This window comes from Haliotis rufescens, unplaced genomic scaffold (genome assembly GCF_023055435.1).
Source record: "Haliotis rufescens isolate VD_foot unplaced genomic scaffold, xgHalRufe1.0.p SCAF_3, whole genome shotgun sequence".
In the NCBI taxonomy this organism is placed as follows: Eukaryota; Metazoa; Mollusca; class Gastropoda; order Lepetellida; family Haliotidae; genus Haliotis; species Haliotis rufescens.
Genome location: NW_025964001.1, coordinates 27,181,295 through 27,202,529, shown reverse-complemented (window position 1 = coordinate 27,202,529; position 21,235 = coordinate 27,181,295). Strand labels below are relative to the sequence as shown.

Below are 21,235 nucleotides of genomic sequence, written 5' to 3'. Positions count from 1 at the left end.
TTGGTTGATGCATGTCATCATATCCCAATTGCGCTGGTCGATGCCCATGATGTCAATCACTGGATTGTTTGGTCCAGACTCAATTTTTTATGGACTGCTGCCATATAGCTTGAATATTGCGGTGTTAAACAAAAAAACAACAACAAAAAACAGACAGCAGGAATATAGCTGGGTGCGGCTTTAAACAATAAACAAACAATCAAACTGGTGATACCAGACTCACTTCAGGACACAACATTTCTCGATAACTCATAGTGAATCGTTACAGACCAAGTTGTATGGGAGTGTCTCCATGAAGTGATGATGTTTTTTTACTAGCGAAATGTAAATTGAATGGGGAATTTCAGTCGCTGTCCATCCCTGGCACTGGCATTAATATTGTTGCAACAAGTATTGCAGAAATAACTTCATTCTCCTAACATCACGCCTGATCATATTAATCAATCTGTTGCTGGATGTGAATTTATTACTCCGGTGGGATGTGACTTCACAGTTGCAGTTGGAAAAACAACACCCCCAATAAATGGGTCCTGTTCTGTCTGTGCGACTAGATCAATCAATCTGTAGCTGGATATATACAGCGATAACTACCAAGGAAACCCTTAGGGAGGTGATTTCCATGTTTACCTGCAGAACATAATGATTAATAGCGGGAATACCCCTACAGGGACAGAGTATCTAGCTACCTGGTCGTGTCGTGTCGTGTCGTGTAGTGTCATCATGTCGCCTGTATGTCATGGGGGTCACAGAGTCAGGTCAACATTCTCATTCATCACCTTCCTCACCTGTTGATAAGGTTTAGTTCTTGGTAACCATATTTGTTTTGGGGTTTATTTTGGGTTTTTTAAAATTTAGGGAAAATATTTTGTTAATGAATTAACAAGTTGTGAATTGCTGCAAGTCTGTTGATTGTTGTTTATTTGTTGAAGTTTACAGGCGTCACAATTGAAAAATGCCATGAAATTGTGACATTGGTTGGTTTTGCTGTCACAGATGTGGAATATTTTGAAGTTTGCCCTAACCAAAGACTAAGTATTTCAGTGGTATTTTGTCTAAGTCACATGGGTAAATGTGAACATTTAATCCCCACATGACTGCTTATGTCAATCTACCAGTTGGTGATCAATAACTGTTTGTCTTCACAATAGCAATGACTCCTGTTAGATTCAGCATCGGTAAACGGTAAACCTTATAGAATAATAGTGAGTTCTGATAATTTCGAGCATTTGGCCAATAGAAAATGAAGACAGAAACTCGACTTCAACATACGCGGAAGTGACTGAATATAGTGTTTAACGTTAACAGTTAATTTACCCCTCACACTGAATTAAAACTAGAATGCTCAGGTAATTTAGGCAATAGCCCAACCATCGGGTGTGCAACATTTCAAAACTGTCCGTCAGTAAGGAAAATAAACCGTCTCAGACTGTGGGGCAGGAGGGTGTTTTAAACACTGCCCAAGTGTGACACACTGATACCGATATGCGAAACATCGGTGGTCACAACAGCTGCCCACCAACCTGTGCTTGTCAGAAGAGGCAACTCAATGGATTGGATGGACAGACTTGGTGATTGGTTTATTGTAACTTAATGTTATCAATCACTGTATTGTCTGACTCAGTTATCCTCAGACCAACGTCTTATTGCTGGAATATTTGAATGTTGGTGTTAATCAACAAACATGCACAAACACTATGTGTTATAAGCATGTAGTTTATATGTTCACTTATCTCATTAAAATCAGACCTCAGTTCTCGCTACCGCTAAACAAAGATCTGAGGACATCCCATTAGGGGTCACGTCAGAACGACCTTTCATCCGACCAATCAGAGCATTGCTTACCAGATTATGAAAGTGACAGTCAGAATGTGATTTCTTATCATGCAACCTCGAAAACTCCGAACGATAATTACGGCTTTAACGACTGTTGTAATCTATACAATCTAGACCATCTATTAGCCATTCCAGAATGTTCAATTGTTCAGGTTTCAAATTTGTAATTGAGAATTTGTCAAAATATGTTTCGAAGCGTAGTTGCCAATTTGAAATTGGTGCCGTAAAGCACGAGAAAGCTGCCTTCTGATTGGTCATTCCATTGGTCAGTCAAAGTTCGTGCAAGGTCGGTCTGACGTGACCTGTAATGGGATGTCCTCAGATCTTTGTTTAGCGGTAGCGAGAACTGAGATCTGATTTTAATGAGATTGTATGTTCACAAGCTGGTAATGAAGTTCTGTGTCAACAAACAGTCAACTATATGCCAACAGATGATCCCTTTATGTCAATCATCTGACACTATAATGTGTTAACAAACAACGAGTAAATTGCAAGTGATTCCACAGCATTTGATTGGCTATCCAAGCAATTGTTCTTGCATTTATGTTCAAGTAAACCAAAATAATATCAGGCTATGTTTTGATTGGCTGACAATAGAATGGGCATGGCTTGCCCATGCCCCTGATTTTGAATTGTTTACAGTTTTGATTGTGTTAAGGAATACATAAGCAGTCTGTGAAGTTAATATTGTTGACGTATTTATCAATTAGAATTGACTTCAAAATGCTTTTGCCTTTATGGCATTATGTTTCATTTATACTTCCACACACACACACACAGACACACAGACACACAGAGGCGAACACAGACACACACACAGACAGAGACACACAGACACACACAGACACACAGAGGCGAACACACACACAGACACACACACAGAGACACGCACGCACACACACACACACACACACACACACACACACACACACACACACACACACACACACACACACACACACACACACACACACAGAGTCTTGATATCAATTCTTAATATACTAGCAGTCTGTGCCAAAACCCTTTTGAGTCCACAACCCCGAACTTGGCTCTTGGCATCATTTTCAGTAGATTTTACTTCTATCATATGGCATTTATAAGCTAATTTTACTTAGTTGGACAGAATTTGACTCAACTTGGGCTTCAGACTGTATAACTATGTCACAACCTTAGTCAATCAAAGTCAACAAGAATACAACTCTATGCTAACAAAAATACAACTATATTTCCTGAAGTAGTTTACTATATGTCAACAAGCAGATAATTATACGTGTTGATATGCTTTCAGCCAACCTGGATGAGGAAGTGAGTGACCGGTGTATGGGGGAGCTGACAGGGGCCAGTCACAAGTATGGCCGCTCCTGCATCATCAGCGACCAGTGTGTTAAGACCATGACACTGCGGGGACTGACGGAGTATGGCCTCACTCACCAGATCCTGTGGACGATGGTAGCAGAGAAGGTAGTTCTGAGACACATTGTTGATCTTTCGTGGAGTATATTGAATTTGAATCAAGGGAGTTACCATGGTGACACCCTCATATGCCTTACCTTCTCAAGCCATGTCTTACCAAGTCTAACCATGTCTAACCTTGTCTAGCCATGTCTAAATTTGGCTAACCATGTCTTACCGTGTCAAACCATGTCTAACTTTGTCTACTTTTGTCTAGCCATGTCTAACCATGTCTTACTTTGTTTAGCCATATCCAACTTTGGCTAACTATGTCTTAACTTGTCAAACCTTGTCAAACCATGTCTAACTTTTTTGATAGGCATTTAGAAGTTGGAGTACTAAGTAAGGATAAGAATTTATGGATGAACCACTTCTTTATTACAATTAAGAGCAACATTTCGGTGTAGGTTCTAACTTACATGTCTAACTTGCTTTGTCTAACTTCGTCTAGCCATGTCTAACTTTGTCAAACCATGTCTAACCATGTCCATCTTTGTCTAGCCATGTCTAACTTTGGCTAACCATCTCTTACCTTGTCTTACCTTTTTAAACCATGTCTAACTTTGTCTAACTTGGTCTAGCCATGTCTAACCATGTCTAACCTTCTCTGACCATATCTAGCCTTGCCTAACCTTGTCTAACTTCATGTAGCCTTGTCTAACCTTGTCTTACTTCATCTAGCCTTGTCTAACCTTGTCTAACTTCATCCAGCCTTGTCTAACCTTGTCTAACTTCATCTAGCCTTGTCTAGCCTTGTCTAACTTCATCTAGCCTTGTCTAACCCTCCCTGTGGTGTTCCAGGCTGGCTGTCTCCAGGAGATGAAGAACATCATCCAGGGTCAGGGGTACCCCGATGTGGAGACCCTGCAGCTGGAGTTCTGCACCAACAACTACTACGAGATGCTGGCTGTTGTTCACATCTACATGAAGGGGGTCATTAGGACGGAGTATCAGGACCTCTTTCTGGAGCAGCGTGAGTAGCAACACTTGTCCTGTTGCTACCTCGATTCAGGCAATGGCCACAGTGTGAGACAAGTATATCTAGCACCAAACATTGATATGGAATAAACCAGCTGGGATTCCCAGTATATAGATCCCCAGCCACCTAGGCTTCCCAGAATATAGATCCCTAACCGACTAGGCTTCCCAGAATATAGATCCCCAGCCACCTAGGCTTCCCAGTATATAGATCCCCAGCCACCTAGGCTTCCCAGTATATAGATCCCCAGCCACCTAGGCTTCCCAGTATATAGATCCCCAGCCACCTAGGCTTCCCAGTATATAGATCCCAAGCCACCTAGGCTTCCCAGTATATAGATCCCCAGCCACCTAGGCTTCCCAGTATATAGATCCCAAGCCACCTAGGCTTCCCAGTATATAGATCCCCAGCCACCTAGGCTTCCCAGTATATAGATCCCCAGCCACCTAGGCTTCCCAGAATATAGATCCCCAGCCACCTAGGCTTCCCAGTATATAGATCCCCAGCCACCTAGGCTTCCCAGAATATAGATCCCCAGCCACCTAGGCTTCCCAGTATATAGATCCCCAGCCACCTAGGCTTCCCAGTATATAGATCCCCAGCCACCTAGGCTTCCCAGTATATAGATCCCCAGCCACCTAGGCTTCCCAGTATATAGATCCCCAGCCACCTAGGCTTCCCAGTATATAGATCCCCAGCCACCTAGGCTTCCCAGTATATAGATCCCCAGCCACCTAGGCTTCCCAGTATATAGATCCCCAGCCACCTAGGCTTCCCAGTATATAGATCCCCAGCCACCTAGGCCTCCCAGTATATAGATCCCCAGCCACCTAGGCTTCCCAGTATATAGATCCCCAGCCACCTAGGCCTCCCAGAATATAGATCCCCAGCCACCTAGGCTTCCCAGAATATAGATCCCCAGCACCTAGGCTTCCCAGTATATAGATCCCCAGCCACCTAGGCTTCCCAGTATATAGATCCCCAGCCACCTAGGCTTCACAGTATATAGATCCCCAGCCACCTAGGCTTCCCAGTATATAGATCCCCAGCCACCTAGGCTTCCCAGTATATAGATCCCCAGCCACCTAGGCTTCCCAGTATATAGATCCCCAGCCACCTAGGCTTCCCAGTATATAGATCCCCAGCCACCTAGGCTTCTCATAAGAAGCAACAAAATGGATCAGGTGGTCTGGCTTGGTGTTGTGGTTAATATCATAACATTGCATTCCAATTGCGTGGAGCGATGCTCATGGCGTCAATCACTGGATTGTCTGGTCCAGAATGAAATTACTTGAAGTCTGCTGGAATATGTCTGACTGCAGCGTTATATAAGAAACAGACAAACAAACGTTATTCACCGTGTTAATTAGGTTTTTGATACAGGTATGAATGAACAAAACAATTTTTACGATATAATACATACATTGGTTTACATTATGTGTCTTATATACATGTCATTTTGGATACCGCATAAACTTTAAAATATTTTGTCATGTTAAGGAATACCTTACTATTTATGCATGATCGTATAGTCTGGAAGAGAAGTGACTGTCCTCTTTTAGGAATATTTTGTCATCTTGTGTACGCCACAGTCAGCAAATTTCCAGCCACAGTCGAGTCCAGTTAGTCCGACATGGTTGGTTGCATATGATTATGTCGGATTAACAAAACTTGTTTCGACTCTGTAGCCGTTAATATGCAGCTACTAGCCGACTCTTCTCGCATTAAGACACAGGCTGTGTACTTGCAAGCAGATAACCACGGTCTACGCTGATCACTGTGTCGGATTAAGACTGATCGGAGTGCGAGACTGTCGGATTAAGGATTCTAAATAGCACTATTTTAATCGGTTCCCATCATTAGTGTCGGATAAGGTCAGTTGTCAGATTAACAAGACTTGACTGTATATCACTGTAGGCTATCAATGACAGTCTGGACCTGGAAGACCATCCCACATCACCAGAGAGTATTAAACACTATCAGCCAATCCCACTTTTAGTCTGCTCTCACCGAGGAGACACCGAGGATCTGTGCTCACGGGGCTAATTTAGTCCTGATGTTTCAACATGTCATTGGAATGTGGTTACAGGTTTGATAACCACATGCCTATGATGCTGTGTGTCCTGAAGAAACATATTGACTGGATAAGTCAATCAATCAGTCCTAGCTGTCAGTTATGGAGGAGGAAGTCCTCTATACTATGTAGTGTAGCAAGATTGATTGCTGGGATTAAACAGCCGACATGTTAGAAGCTTATTGATGTAAATATTTAAAGTTTTTAATTTTCCATACATGTCTCCAGAGTGATTTGATCTATGAAATTATTATCAACCGGCATGTATAAAGCAGATTGATCATCATTTTTTTAAAAATTTTAATTTGCTGTACATGTCGTCCCAGTGATTTGATCTATGAAATTATCATCTCCAGGAAGATAGCTATTATATATAATGTGTATCTTCTTCAAATATTTTTTTTTCTTATTTTCAGTACATGTCTCTACAGTTATTTGATCAGTGACATTATCATCTTGAACATATTATGCCAGTGCTATTAATAATATGACTTGTGATGCAAGTTCCCAGTAGTATCTATGTGACCTCTGAACATTGTGTTATATGGAGGCTGTTTGTTTGTTTGTTGTTTAGCGCCACACTCAGCAATTTTCCAGCTATATGATGGCGGTCTGTAACTAATCAAGTCTGGACCAGACAATTCAGTGATTGACATCATGAGCATCAATCCACGCAATTGGGATATGATGACATGCATCAACCAAGTCGGCGAGCCTGACTGCCCAATCCTGTTAGTCGCCTCTTATGACAAGCATTGTCGCCTTTTACGGCAAGCATGTGTTCCTGAAGACCTATTCTACCCTGAATCTTCACGGGTCTCATATGTAGGCATAGGAGAGTGATAGTCAATTGCAGTCTAAACATGTATGGGGTTGATAACCAGTTTCATCCTCAATAATCCATTGTGATCAATACATTGGGACTATGATGTCTGTAACTGATGTAATGGAAACATCATGAGAATCTTGCGTTGATTCCAGAACTAGAATCAGCAGATTCCTGTGATTTCTCCGACTCAAACCATGATTAGTTTGATATAATTTTTAGATAATCTTATTGTTAATGCAATGCTATCTTGTAACCAATCCAAACCAATCCGATATGGTACTGTCATGGGGAGAAACTACTTGACTAACGACTGGTCAAGAGTTAAAGATGTTACATTAACCGTCAACTGAAGATAGAAGATTGTAAGGAGATATGTTCACAATATTATTTACCGTTTGTAATTTTGGACTGCTAATTCAACACATTTTAGTTATATTAGATCTGACCTCATTAATTCGAACACTTTAAATTGAGGAGTGATACAGTCCGCCTTGGTTGTAATGACACAATGGTTGTAATGCTGTTTTTTCAAATTTTGACAAAACACTGGCAGTGTAGGTAATCTTTTGGAGATAATTCCTTCTTAAACAATAAACTTATTGCATTGATCTCAATTGCTTTCACAGCTAATCTTCCCACAGGGAATCGTTCACTGTCTTAAAATGAATTATTTTGATGTTAATGATACTATGTCCTTTTAACATTTGTTTAAATAAGTTTATATAAATTCATGTTGAAGACTGATAGTTTACACTAAACTATGAGGAGTGGAAGTATTTAACTTGTTGACACTATAGGAGAGATGAGTATTGACACTTTGTATTGAGATATGTTCTGTGATGTGCAGTGTATTGCAATATGTATTAGAATCATGTGGCCATGAAAGGGACGTAACTCTTATTCTGTACATTCAGAAAATTTTATTTGTTTTATGTAAATGTATCTATAACAGAAGAAGTGGCTATGCTAGTGTTTTTTTACTTATTTAACCAGAATATATATTACAATTGCAATTTTGTTTTCTTTTAAAGTATTGTATTTCTGTTTTTACTTTTGTTTTTATTCTAATTTTTATTGTATAAAACCATTTCAACATGGATGTTTTATCATATTGTATTGTACAAACTGTAATCCATTTGAGTAGAACATTGATATATCACTGGATTCCTTGAAGTGTTTTTTTGTATCTTAGCACAAGGATAGGTCTAGTGGTGAACTGGTGCCTTTTGATAAATCATTTTTTGAGTTTCCATAGCAATGACTTTGACTTAGACAGACAATGGTGGTAGTGCTCCTTTCTGGAGCAGATCTTGAAAACCATACAATATTTCTTCACCAAACTTGGCACTAGTCTAGTGGTAAACTGGTGCCTCTTGATATACATTGGGATTTTTGAAAAATGTATTTTTCGAGTTTCCATAGCAATGACTTTGACTTAGACTGAAAATGGCGGTAGTGCATGTTTCCGCAGCAGATCTTGAAAACTGTACAATATTTCTTACCTTGAACACAACCGGACATGTCATATTGGCAGGGGTAGAATAGGTATTTTATGCTTGTCTATTTTTGTTGCAGTTTTATCAAGCAATCTTACTTGTCTACCCAAGCCATGACTGATGAATCTTCTTGTTGTTGATTGTAGAGTTTGTATGCCCCAACATCGGCTTCTACGAGCACCTGACTCACGACTACCTCCAGCAGGTGCTGTCATGGCAGATGGAGTCGGGTTGCTTTGGTGACCCGAACCGTGGCAAAAAGAAGAAGAAGAAACAGAAACATGTCCAGGACGGCTTCAACCGCACCGAGTACCAGCTCATCAATGCCAACATGGCTGATCAATCCTATAAGTTACTGAACAATAATCAAAATAATGTTGTCAAAATGAATGCTGCTTTGCCAAATAGTATTTTGTTAAAAAAGTTCAATGCAAACCAATCAAAAGCATTGAATTATCAGTCGAGGAAGAGCAGGTTGAATAATGCACCGAGCGTGAATGCATTTCATCAGCAGAGAGGAAGGCTAAAACCTCTGTCCGGCAACAAAGGAAATATTTCCTACCAACCCCATCTGAAACCAGCAGATATTGGGGACACAGTAAACAAAGTAAAACAAAGTCCGGCTGTTGGAAATAATTTTGAGCAAACTCAAAAACACTTACCATTAGTTAATCCAGGAAATAGCCTTAATCAACCAAATCGAAATCAGCTGTTGAAAGTTCCCAATAATTTGAATTTTCAACGAAAACAGCAACACGTGAACATTCCCAAAGCTTTGATTGGTGGGACTGCAAGGAGACAACTCTCGTATGTACCATCCCGAGGACCACAGCGAAAACTTTTGGTGGAGAAATCTATGGAAGGTTTGTATGCATTTTCATGTCTTCATATGTAGTTTCTTTGTATATAATTAGCTGACTCTGGTGTCTGAGGCACTAGCTTTTGTGTGCTGAAACCTATGATCGTGGGTTTGAACACAAAATTTGTCCTGCATATGTTTCTGTGTTTGTCGGCTTGGGGATTATGCCAAAGTGACCTGCATCACCTCAAACTTTCTTGTCGCATCAAGGTGGCACACCGTGATAAACCTGACCAGTACCAGATATACCTGACACAATGATTAAACCAAATTCACTCACTCATTGTTTACCTTGTCCATCTGATCAAAGGACCAGGGAACGCCTCCGTTGTGTAGGCGATAGAGCATCTGCCCGGGAGCAGAAGGATGGTTGTTCAAGTTCCTTGCCGCGTCATACAAAAAGATGTTTAAAGTACTCGTTACCCTACCTGACACACAACATTAAGGGGGTAATACAAGTCAGAGTCAGCACACGTGACGATTCCGGGGTAGAATAGGTCTTCAGCAACCCATCCGTAAAAGGCGACTATGCTTGTCGTAAGAGGCGACTAACGAGATCGGGTGGTCAGGCTCGCTGACTTGGTTGATGCATGTCATCGATCCCAATTGCGTGGATCTATGCTCATGATATCAATCACTGGATTGTCTGGTCCAGACTCGATTATTTACAGACCGTTGTCATATAGCTGGAATATTGCTGAGTGCGGCGTTAAACAACAAACCAGCACACTGTCTGATTGTGGCTTTTGTTGTTGTTGGTTTGTTGTTTAACGCCGCACTCAGCAATATTCGAGCTATATGATGGTGGTCTGTAACTAATCAAGTCTGGACCAGACAATCCAGTGATTGACATCATAAGCATCGATCCAAGCAATTGGGATGTGATGACATGCATCAGCCAAGCCAGCGAGCTGAAGACCTATTCTACCCCTGATCTTCAAGGGTCCTGATTTTGGTATCCATGTTAAACTGTGGCATGGTATCTCAGTGGACTAGCACCAGCAGCCAAACACACACACAGGCATGCACAACACTATATCAGTAAACTCGCCCCACCTCGCTTCGCCTTAAAGGATCACCCAAAATCTTCATGAGGCTTTAGCTTATATTTGACTATCATCCTGACTGGGAATGACAAGCAAGCATTGTATCCTAGCTACAAAACAATCTTCATATGACCAGTATGTGGGTTTCCTGGAAATATCAAAAAGCCATACAGTATAGTTGTATGCACTCATTCCTCCCAAAACACAGATTTTGCAAATATTGTCAGAATATTTTCATTGTTGATCATTATTAAATTGAGTTGTATTGATGTCAACTATCGAACTTTCAAAATGCCTTTGAGGTATAACTTTCACACAATCAACAGTTTGTTTGACATTCAGTCATTATGTTTGTGTCTGAATCTCTTCTTAATGGTAGGATTGAGGCTAACCTCAAGACTTTACAGATCCAATTCAAAAACTTAATCTTTCTTTTATATGGTACTAGTATATAAAGATATCTTACCGTATTCGACGTAATAAGCGCCCAGGGCGCTCTCAAAATTAGAAAACAGGGGGCTCTTATAAGAATATTATTTTGGTTGAAAAAACAGATTTGAAAGATAAATTTCGTGGTTTATGCTGACAGACTGAAATGTTTATATACGACAGATATATTTTTTCAGAATTTAATGGCCCATAATTAAGGATGCATATAACACACGAGTGCGTATTATGCACGAATAAATAAGTCTTGTGTACATTGATCAATTGGAAGGGGTGCTAATTGGGATTGTTCACTAGCCAATATATGAGCAATTATCGCCGTGGGCGCTTATTAGAGCGGGGCGCTTATTACGTCGAATACGGTATATCTGTCTTCAGATATCAAATATATGTCAACAAGAGTTGATGAAAGTATAAACCCTGAGCCTTGACAAGGACTTTTATACTTTTATTGTCAAATATTGATATACTTGATATCAAAAGATACGAGGGTAAAATTCTATTTATCATCCAAAATCATTTGTAAACAGATAAATAACAAGTCATAACAAGTGTACAAAAGTACAGCTCACCAGCTTCAGTGCAAAGAGATTTATGATGTAATTTGATTGTTATGTCATGGTAACTGATGATGTCACAGTTATCGCAAAACATTGTGATGCAATTTGATGGAAGCGAAAGCTCCGTGGAGATATCACTTGATGTCACCCAAGTGATATCACTAAGGTTTGGATGGTAAATACTGGTCTACTTATATCTGCACGAATTTTCTTCCAGGTGGCTGTTTTTCCCACAAGACGGCTGTAGGAGCAGGTGCTCTTGCCATGTATCTCCGTTACCTCATTGACCCGGGACCTCTCGACCTCAACTCCACACACCGGGTGCTGCCTGAGAGCTCCCGGTCCCTGCTGGAGAAGGCAGACGCGAGTCTGGGAGACTCCCAGAAAGTGAAGAAGGAGGGCCTGATCCCGGTGAAGCAGAAGCTGAATGCTGAGGACTTGGCCCTGAATCAGATGGCTCCAGCCCTTGAAGACAGGGAGGGCGAGGATGGGTTCGGAGACGGGGGTGACGGTGGAGAACAGTCGGAGGAGTATGAGGGGGACGAGGACGAGGATGAAGATGGGGATGAGGGTGTTGATGATGAGGCGTATGAGGATAAGGACATGTATCCTGATAAGGAGGAGAACGTTCGTGATAGGAAGATTGTTCATTTTGGTGCTGAAAAGAGGGATGAGTTGAATGATGTGGAAAGATTCGGGAAAGACGATGATGGCGGGTTGGTTGATAACCTGGATATGGACCAGCCACTAAAGGGGGATAACCCTCAGGGAAATGCTGATGATGTGGAGTATACCTATTATGATGAACCGGAAAAAGATGACCAAAAAGTTCAAAGGTCTAATTTTAAGAAAGACACACATGTTGTGAAAAGTCATCATAGGAATAAAAGTCATAATCAGCATGAAAGCAGACGTTTGGTTCGTGATCCGAAAAGTCAGGACCCAATTGGAAAGACAATGTTCATAGTATTCTCTGTTTGCTTTCTGTTTTTGTTTTTCTTAATGTACAGATTTATAAAGAAACGCCGGATTCATATTCGCTACCATCCAAGGACAATGTTCAGCTTGTGAGTTGTGTGCGATGTTGCTTTATGATGCTGTTTGTGTTGTTGCTGCTATCAACCCCATACTGCTGTTGGTCTGTCATCAACTGCCTCACCCATATTGTAGATCACATTGCCTGATGTAACACTTGGTATGGACTGAAGGGGTCTGTACATAGACCAATTGAATCTCTCAGGTATAAGTGCAGGGCTTCGCTAAACTTGATCACTTCTTGGGTGGGCTTTGCTAGCTGCATGGGAGGGGCTTATTTCTGAGTATCTGCTTTGTCTGAGGTTAAGGATGTTTTGTCAGGGTGCTACAATTAGGAGGAAGGGGTAACAGAGTTGTTCTGGTTGTTTCAATAACGTTCACACAAAGCATCATATTGACCACATTTCCCTTGTGGGTATAGACCGGTGGGCTGGGCCAACATCAATCAAACACCTCTGCATAGAGATTTGCCAGTCTCATCTACACTACTCAAATTTGATAGGGATAATCAGATCATTCTACACACTGGACAGATTATGAGGATCAGTTTGTGTATCTTGCATGGAGAGATAAAAAATATTCTTATCCAAAGCGGAGTAGTATATTATTGATAAGCAAAACTACATACGTTTCAAAAACTGTTAAAAGAAATCAAAAGTTAATTCGTCCAAATTCATGCATTGTATGGTGATGATGGCATGATCTCATATAATAGGAACTAAGAGTTTGTGTAGTCTTCATCTCTCCAACTTTTTAAATGGACTTAACAGTTATTCTTTACCTGTTTAAGGGACTAATCCCGCTCTCTTATGTAAAAAAAACATGTTTATTCAGATATATTTTTAAAGAAATAATCTGTTCAACAAAAAACTAAAAACAATTCAATATTTACAAAAGGAATAATTGCTTGCTTGGCAGGATGGCTGTCCTGATAATTAAGTGTTATTTTGTTGTTTAACACCATACTCAGCAATATTCCAGTTATGTCATAAAGAACTGTATATGATTGAGTCAGGATCAGACAATGCAGTGATTGATCTTGTGAGGAATGATTCAGACCGCCGTGGTACGATGACATGCATCAACCAAGTCATCGAGTCTGACCAACCGATCTATTTAGCAACCTAATGACCAGTATTGTCTGCTAAGGACGTATTCAAACCTGGAATCCCAGCAAGCATATGTTGTGAAAAAAAAACAATCGGTACTTGTTTCGTAGAAAAAAAATTTCATTTTGAAGCAGTGACTGAAACCAATATCTTGTCTCTAAAACAATCTCAGTCCTCCACCACCAAGTCATCCAAAATATTAAGGGGTCGGTAATTTTTGTCCAATTGTGCTTTGTAATGCATGTATTACATTTTTAGCTGATCAGCAATAGCGGACATTCCTCTACTCTTGGGGTTGCGTCCCTTGGGCACACCAGAAACCTATGATTGTGGGTTCGAATCCCCGTTCACCCCGATTATGTTTCTAGGTTTGTCAGCACCATACCCGTGCTCGTGGGTTTCACCTAAGTGGTAAACGTCTGAGACCTGCATCACTTTGGGATATCTTCCCACATTATGCTGACACGCCGTGATATAACTGGAATACTGTTAAAAGCGGCGTTAAACCCAACTCACTCACTCACTCTACTTCTGAGACACTACTTGAAACAACAAACAGAATTTGTAATCCCTGAGTTCAGTATGTTCTCGTATAGCAGCTAATGCTTGCTGTTTATATATGACTGCATCAGTCATCTGTTAAATATACTACTATAAAGAAGTTAAAGAACACCTGATTCTTCCATATTGCGGTACTATAGTTAATCTGTCATATTAATATGAAGGATTTGGATGGTCTTTTACTTGTTTTGAGTTGTATGTGTTGCTAAGGTCATCGGTTTCTGTTAGATGAACCCTCCTCCATGGTCTAGTGTTAGAGTGTCTGCCCATTGAGCGGAAGTTCGGGGGTCATACCAAAAGACATTAAAAGATGGTACTTGTTGCTACCCTGTCTGGCGCTGGGCATTTAGGGGCTAACACAAGGACTGGTCAACTCGGAGTCAGTATACTTGGTCTGAGTGGCGTATTCATGTTAAACTGTGGGATGGTATCTCAGTGGGCTAGCACTATTATGTCGGCATTAGTCCGGACTAGTACAAGTAGCCACACAAACACACACACACACACACACACACACACACACACACACACACACACACACACACACGTGCATGCACATGGCTATGTAAGTGCAATAATCTTAGACATTAAACTCCATTTCACCCTGCCTGTTAGATGAAGATGATGTGGACATGTTATTGGACACAACCAGAACAGCTTATTCCATCTAGTCTGGAGCCAGGTCACTTGGATGATTGTGTCCATTGTCTTGCCTACCTGGAGCCTGTGAATGGATGAGTGAGTGAGTAAATAATGGTCATGCTATTACCGTAGCAATATTGCAGCAATGTCACACTGACGTCATCACGATAGTTTAAGTAAACCGAGGGGTGAAAGTATGACCTACTATCCACCAAATGACACACGGTCAACCAGCTTTATCGTCTTGGTAACCCATTAAGGTACAATTGTACCATGGCATTTTAGAATCATGCATTTTGATTGGTCTTCAGCGGTATTGAATCGCCGCAGACCACCCAGGGATTTGGAGTGGGAGTAGTAGAAGTGTGACATAGCTATTCTTATTGTGTGCAAGGTGGTAGACCATGAAGACTGTACAAGTTGTTTTCAGTGAGGGTCATATTTCTAACAAAAGCAGAATATTCAAATATTCTTTGTACCAAATATGGAGACATCATTTTGATGCTTGATCCCAAGAATCATGATTTTAAACATGCTTTAATATGCTTATGAACCACACATATTGCGTGGCAAGAGCAAGATTATATTGACATTTTGTTATGTTATTTTGATTACTTAAAGAGCACATCAAAACATTAGATCAAACAGTTTGCTAAATCTGCTCTAACTGCTGTGGAGATGTTAGTTCTCATTAAATCTCCATGAATTCCATGAGTTTAATTTCATCCCAGGCCTGTTTTGTTTTTGAATTTTCTTTGTCCATGTGCAAATTTCAAACAGTGAAGAAAAGTATTAATGGAGTATTTTTTTAACAGTTGGGCCCTGATGTTTTTCGTGAAGCGGGAGAAACATTCATTGTACGACCAGTTTGCTTTTTGCTTTCCAGATGTTCATGATCAATGTGTCACAAGGCAGGATGCTGGGTTCATATACAATCCATGTCCCCCAAACATTGGGACTGATAAAACAATTCACACAAAAGATGTTAAAAATAGTATGTTTTCAGTCAAACACAGACTTCTCTATTTATTGTAAAATATACTTTTTCTGACTCGAGGGCACGTTCTTTAAACAAATTTACGCATTGATCTTGTCTGATCTAAGAACTGACAAGATTTTAAATAATGATTGTACAGCTTTTATAACTTGTTTCACTTGGCGAATTTTTTTATTTTAAAAACAGTTGTTGTTTTTTTTGGGGGGGGGGTTCTGCCAGAAATAAGGAAAATGTTTGAAAATAAATCATTTACTGTCACTATCAATATAAGTAAACTATTTAAAGTACTAGAATTAATGCCCGTTGATAATTTATCTTATAAAATTCAAAACACAACGAATTATGATAAATCATTAGCAGAAATTTGGATTTTATAAACATTTATATTTTTACATTTTTTTAACCTACCAACCTGAACGTTTGAGCCAAAATTCAGTCACCCCCCTACCACCAACAACATGGGCACGACAGATTAACCATAGTAAATGAAAGAATTGGGTTATCCATAACTGTTTTTTTTGTGATGTTGTTTTCACTGTACAGAGCAGATCAAGATTTGCCAAAAAGACTTTCCACCTAAAGACTAAATCAAAAGTTTCAGCTATATTACTAAATGCATGAACGATTCCAGTTTTTATGTAAACCATTTTCATATCATATGCAAATGTTTTAGTGAAGAAGGACCGAGATAGTCCAATGTGTTTCCAAGCGTTTGGATTTTTAGATGTACCTGTGTCATTATTTGTTTCACATATATCTTAATATGTGTCCAAGCAAGAACTTTCTGCCATATATAATATTCTTAATGAAAGCTTGTCTTTGAATGTTATTCAAAGAAATGAACTTAAATTGTATTTTTCTTTTGTAGATTTTAACATTTATTTCAAATATGACATTATATTGCCACTTACAAGTTTTTTGTTGCAAATGTTTATTGATAAATTATGTGATTTAAGATATTCTGTTTTGTCCTCATTATAATCAATATACAGGAGAAACCACCAAGGCGTATGTCCATTCACAATTCATACCAAGCTTTTTGTATATCAATGTGCATCTTCATATAAATTGCTGAAATCAAAACTTGAAACAAAATGGTTGTATTTACCATGGATTATTATGGCTTGGTGCAAAATCATCTCCACTCCCCCATGTTTTATGGCGGCTGATGACATCTGTTTTCTCCAACTCACCTGGTCAGGATATACAATGACATGTGAAAGATTGTTTGAGTGAGTGAGTGAAAGATCTTTTATGCCCATGTCCGCAGTATTCCAGCAATATCACGGCAACATGTAATGAACCTCAGCTAGGAAACCAACTAATCCACACGTTGAGGAACACACAACTAGGTCACACACTAGCCACCCAATCCTCATTGCTGGGTCATCCATAGATGAGTGGAGGATCTCCTACCCTGTATCCTGTCTCTTCCTGACCATCTTAGGTATTCCCGTGAAGATCCGGGGTAGAATAGGTCTTCAGCAACCCATGCTTGCCGTAGAAGGCAACTATGCTTGTTGTAAAAGGTGACTAACGGGATCGGGTGGTCAGGCTCGCTGACTTGGTTGATGCATGTCATCGATCCCAATTGCGCGGATCAATGCTCATGATATTAACCACTGGACTGTCTGGTCCAGACTCGATTATTTACAGACCGCCGTCTAAAGCTGAGATATTGCTGAGTGCGGCGTTAAACAACAAACCAACCATCCAACGGTATTCCCAGTGTGGTTGTCATCGTTGATTTCACACAGACATTACTGATATTTTAACAAATTGCCTGTGCAATTTGTTCCAGGCCCTGACCATCCTTCTTTTGATCTTTCATATCTGCATCAAATATTCTTGTTGCCAGGCACTGTGGGTGGTATATCTCAGTTAAAGCCCATGTATTTACAGGACGTATACCTTGGGGTATAACTTGTTCTCGTGTAGATGATCATTGATTGCAAAATTGTCGTATAGCTTTCTTATAGTACCTTTTTCAAACATCTCAGTGGTGCGACTGTTTAGACATCACCATCTGTCCTACAACCCTTATTGATCAGTTAGGACCCACCCTCAACATCTGGAAAAGATTCCGAGAGAATGCCATACGATAACTGTTATTTAACCCTCCCCCGAATGTGTGGCACACTGACCGTCATTTTCCTTTACATCCAGTTGAGCTACATGCAGTCCCTTGTTGTTTACCATGTCATTCCACAGTGAAGCCCTGTTGGTCAAGAAACCCTCTTTCCTAACAATTGCTGCACATGTACAAAGGACTTTGGGCTGACACTGACAAATTAATCTGTTATTTGTAAATCAGCATGATTTACTTACTTTCTGATGCAAATTGGCAAATTGTGTGAGTGGCTGGTGCTGTGGCCGGACTAGGACATGTTTACCCTTATCGCGAACACCTGGTGTCATCACTGATTTCAGTGATCCCTTCACATAATATTCATCACTATTGTCCCTTTTGTACCCAATGGAAGCTGTTTCGGCAGATAGTGGAGTCTGATTAGTCCCTGGCGTGGACGTTTTATACTTTAGGGTATGGTACAGACCAGATTGAGAGGGTTTCAGATTAACAGGGTTTCTCTGTATGTTTAACTACACATACCTAATCAGGCATTAACGGCATTAAGGGTGACAAACCCCTTCATCCTATAGTGAAATTCTCAATGAGCATCCTCGACCCGGGGATTGTACCATATTATTGTCAAGATCTGTAAATGTCTTAACAGTATCTGCACTAACCAGGCACTATGTTTATTTGATGCTTATTTATTGTATGTGTCTATCTGTGATGTTAGAAGACATGATCTGCTTTGCTGGAATCCAGATCCTGACTTGTAATCTCAGATTTTAGTTCTTCATCGCTTGCCTTGTCATAAATTGTCATAAGACTATTACCATTATTGATCATTATACCATTGACAGCAACTGTTATTACAGAGGCATGTTATTGTTATTATATGGTTTACATGTCCACTGACCTTATAAATCCAGCTTTAGGCTTTTTTATTATTTCCAAACCTTAGAATAAAAGTGATCCATGCCCATTGACCTGTAAGTGTTCACACACATACTATGAATAACTTCACTGGCATTCAAGATGTCTTTTTGCCATGTAAATACTTTTAAATATTTAACATTCACGTTACCTTTCAAAGAAGTACCAAAATAAAAGTAAGAAACATTCTAATCCAATAGCTCTACTTTATTGAAAGAAAAAATGCCTAATTAATATTTATTTTTGTTTCAATCATTAACCAAAGGTTTTGAGGTAAACCAACTGATAATAATAGAAAGGTCTGATGTTCCTGGGAACCTATCTGTGAGTGGCTTTGAAGACAGTATTATAGAAGCTGTAAGACGCTGGGTTATCTCCCCTTTACTGGCATTGTAAGGTGTGAGTATCCAGATTGAAACATTGCACTTTTTCAGACGTCATCCACATATCTTGGCAGTCTTTCTCCTTACATTAACCAAAGCCTAGTGGTTAAACCGTTTGCTCGTCATGCTGAAGACCCGGGTTCGATTCCCGACATGGGTACAATGTGTGAAGCCCATTTCTGGTGTCCCCTGCCGTGATATTGCTGGAATATTGCTAAAAGCGGCGTAAAACCATACTCACTCACTCACAACATTAACCAAAGATCCTAATGATGACTAAGTAAGGCTGAGGACATTCTTGATTCTCGGGAAATAATAGTTTGGCAGACAATATGAAGTGTACTGCCAAGGTGTCTTGATCATGATGTGAACAAATGATTCAAAGAGTCTGATGTGGCACATTGTCATTCAGCTGAAACGATAAGGCATAGGAATGAAGACTTGTGTAAATTATTTTAGTAATTGTGTTTCTATAAACTGTTCACAGAATGCCAGTCTTATTTAGTACATAGTGTTCTATTGAAACTGTATTCGTGGACCCCTGCACATCTGTAATTTAATCTACAGTGTATATGCCAAGTGTGTGGAAATGTGTGCAATTGTGATCCTTAATGACCTGACTATTTTAAATGAATTTGAATTTGATAGTGTCACAAATATTTTAGAATAGCGGGTGAGCTACATAACCTCTTGGAATATCATTTCTCTTGCATCAGAAATAAGTGTTCGTCATGTGCAAGACGTGGGAGTGTTTGACATATATGGAACCTTTAGTCCAAATGTTCCATTGAATATATTTTTAAATCATTTTATCTGTGACCAAGAATGGCTAAGGTTGCTTACAAAAGTTGTATGATTACCTGGATCTTCCAAGGCATGTTCTGTGTTTTTAATCTGCTGTGGAATGTTCCCTGACCTGTACAGTGATAAGAAACATCTGTTCAACTTTCATGCTAGCTTCTCCTTGGCTTGTCTACCTGACTAAAGTTAATTGCCAGTGGTACTGAGCGCAGGTACAAAATCGAAAGAGCATTTTGTAAATATGTCAATGACTGTCCATCCTACACAACAGTTTTACTATCGGCAGTGTAATTAACTCAGAACCATCTGGCTGTACGTGTTGTGGGTAGGGATGTTGGTGTTTGCTGATTGTGTGTCCATGTCTCACATGTTAACTGGGTAACTGTCACCTGTGAAGCCAGGGAATGGTCTTCATCTCCCTACACAATCATTGTTTGGCTATTTATAAATGTGTGTTATGACCATTTTAATCATGTTTTTGCATTTCTTTCTCTGAAGGTCACATGCTGATGATAGACCAGATTTGGAAAATCTGAAGATTTTGTAGTTCTGGGGTAAATGTGTCAAGACATGATACAAACCTACATGACATAAACCTACATGACACAAAAGAAAGATACAAACATACATGACACAAACATACATGACACAAACATACATGACACAAACTGATGATACAAACATACATGACACAAACATACATGACACAAACATACATGACACAAACTGATGATACAAACATACATGACACAAACATACATGACACAAACATACATGACACAAACATACATGACACAAACATACATGACACAAACTGATGATACAAACATACATGACACAAACATACATGACACAAACTGATGATACAAACATACATGACACAAACATACATGACACAAACTGATGATACAAACATACATGACACAAACATACATGACACAAACTGATGATACAAACATACATGACACAAACATACATGATACAAACATGATACAAACATACATGACACAAACATACATGATACAAACATGACACAAACATACATGACACAAACTGATGATACAAACATACATGACACAAACATACATGATACAAACATACATGATACAAACATACATGACACAAACA

At 39.7% G+C, this 21,235-nt stretch overlaps 1 protein-coding gene across 1 annotated transcript in view; it reads left to right on the top strand.

Annotated features, from left to right (window-relative positions):
- Positions 1-13,882, top strand: part of LOC124144993 — a 43,026-nt gene extending 29,144 nt beyond the window's left edge. Inside the window, exons 3-6 of the mRNA XM_046514624.2 lie at positions 3,122-3,294; positions 4,087-4,258; positions 8,810-9,526; positions 11,793-13,882. Coding sequence (XP_046370580.2) covers positions 3,122-3,294; positions 4,087-4,258; positions 8,810-9,526; positions 11,793-12,646 — 1,916 coding nt within the window. The 3' untranslated portion in view covers positions 12,647-13,882. The remainder of the gene's footprint in view (positions 1-3,121; positions 3,295-4,086; positions 4,259-8,809; positions 9,527-11,792) is intronic.
- The last annotated feature ends 7,353 nt before the right edge of the window (positions 13,883-21,235 follow it).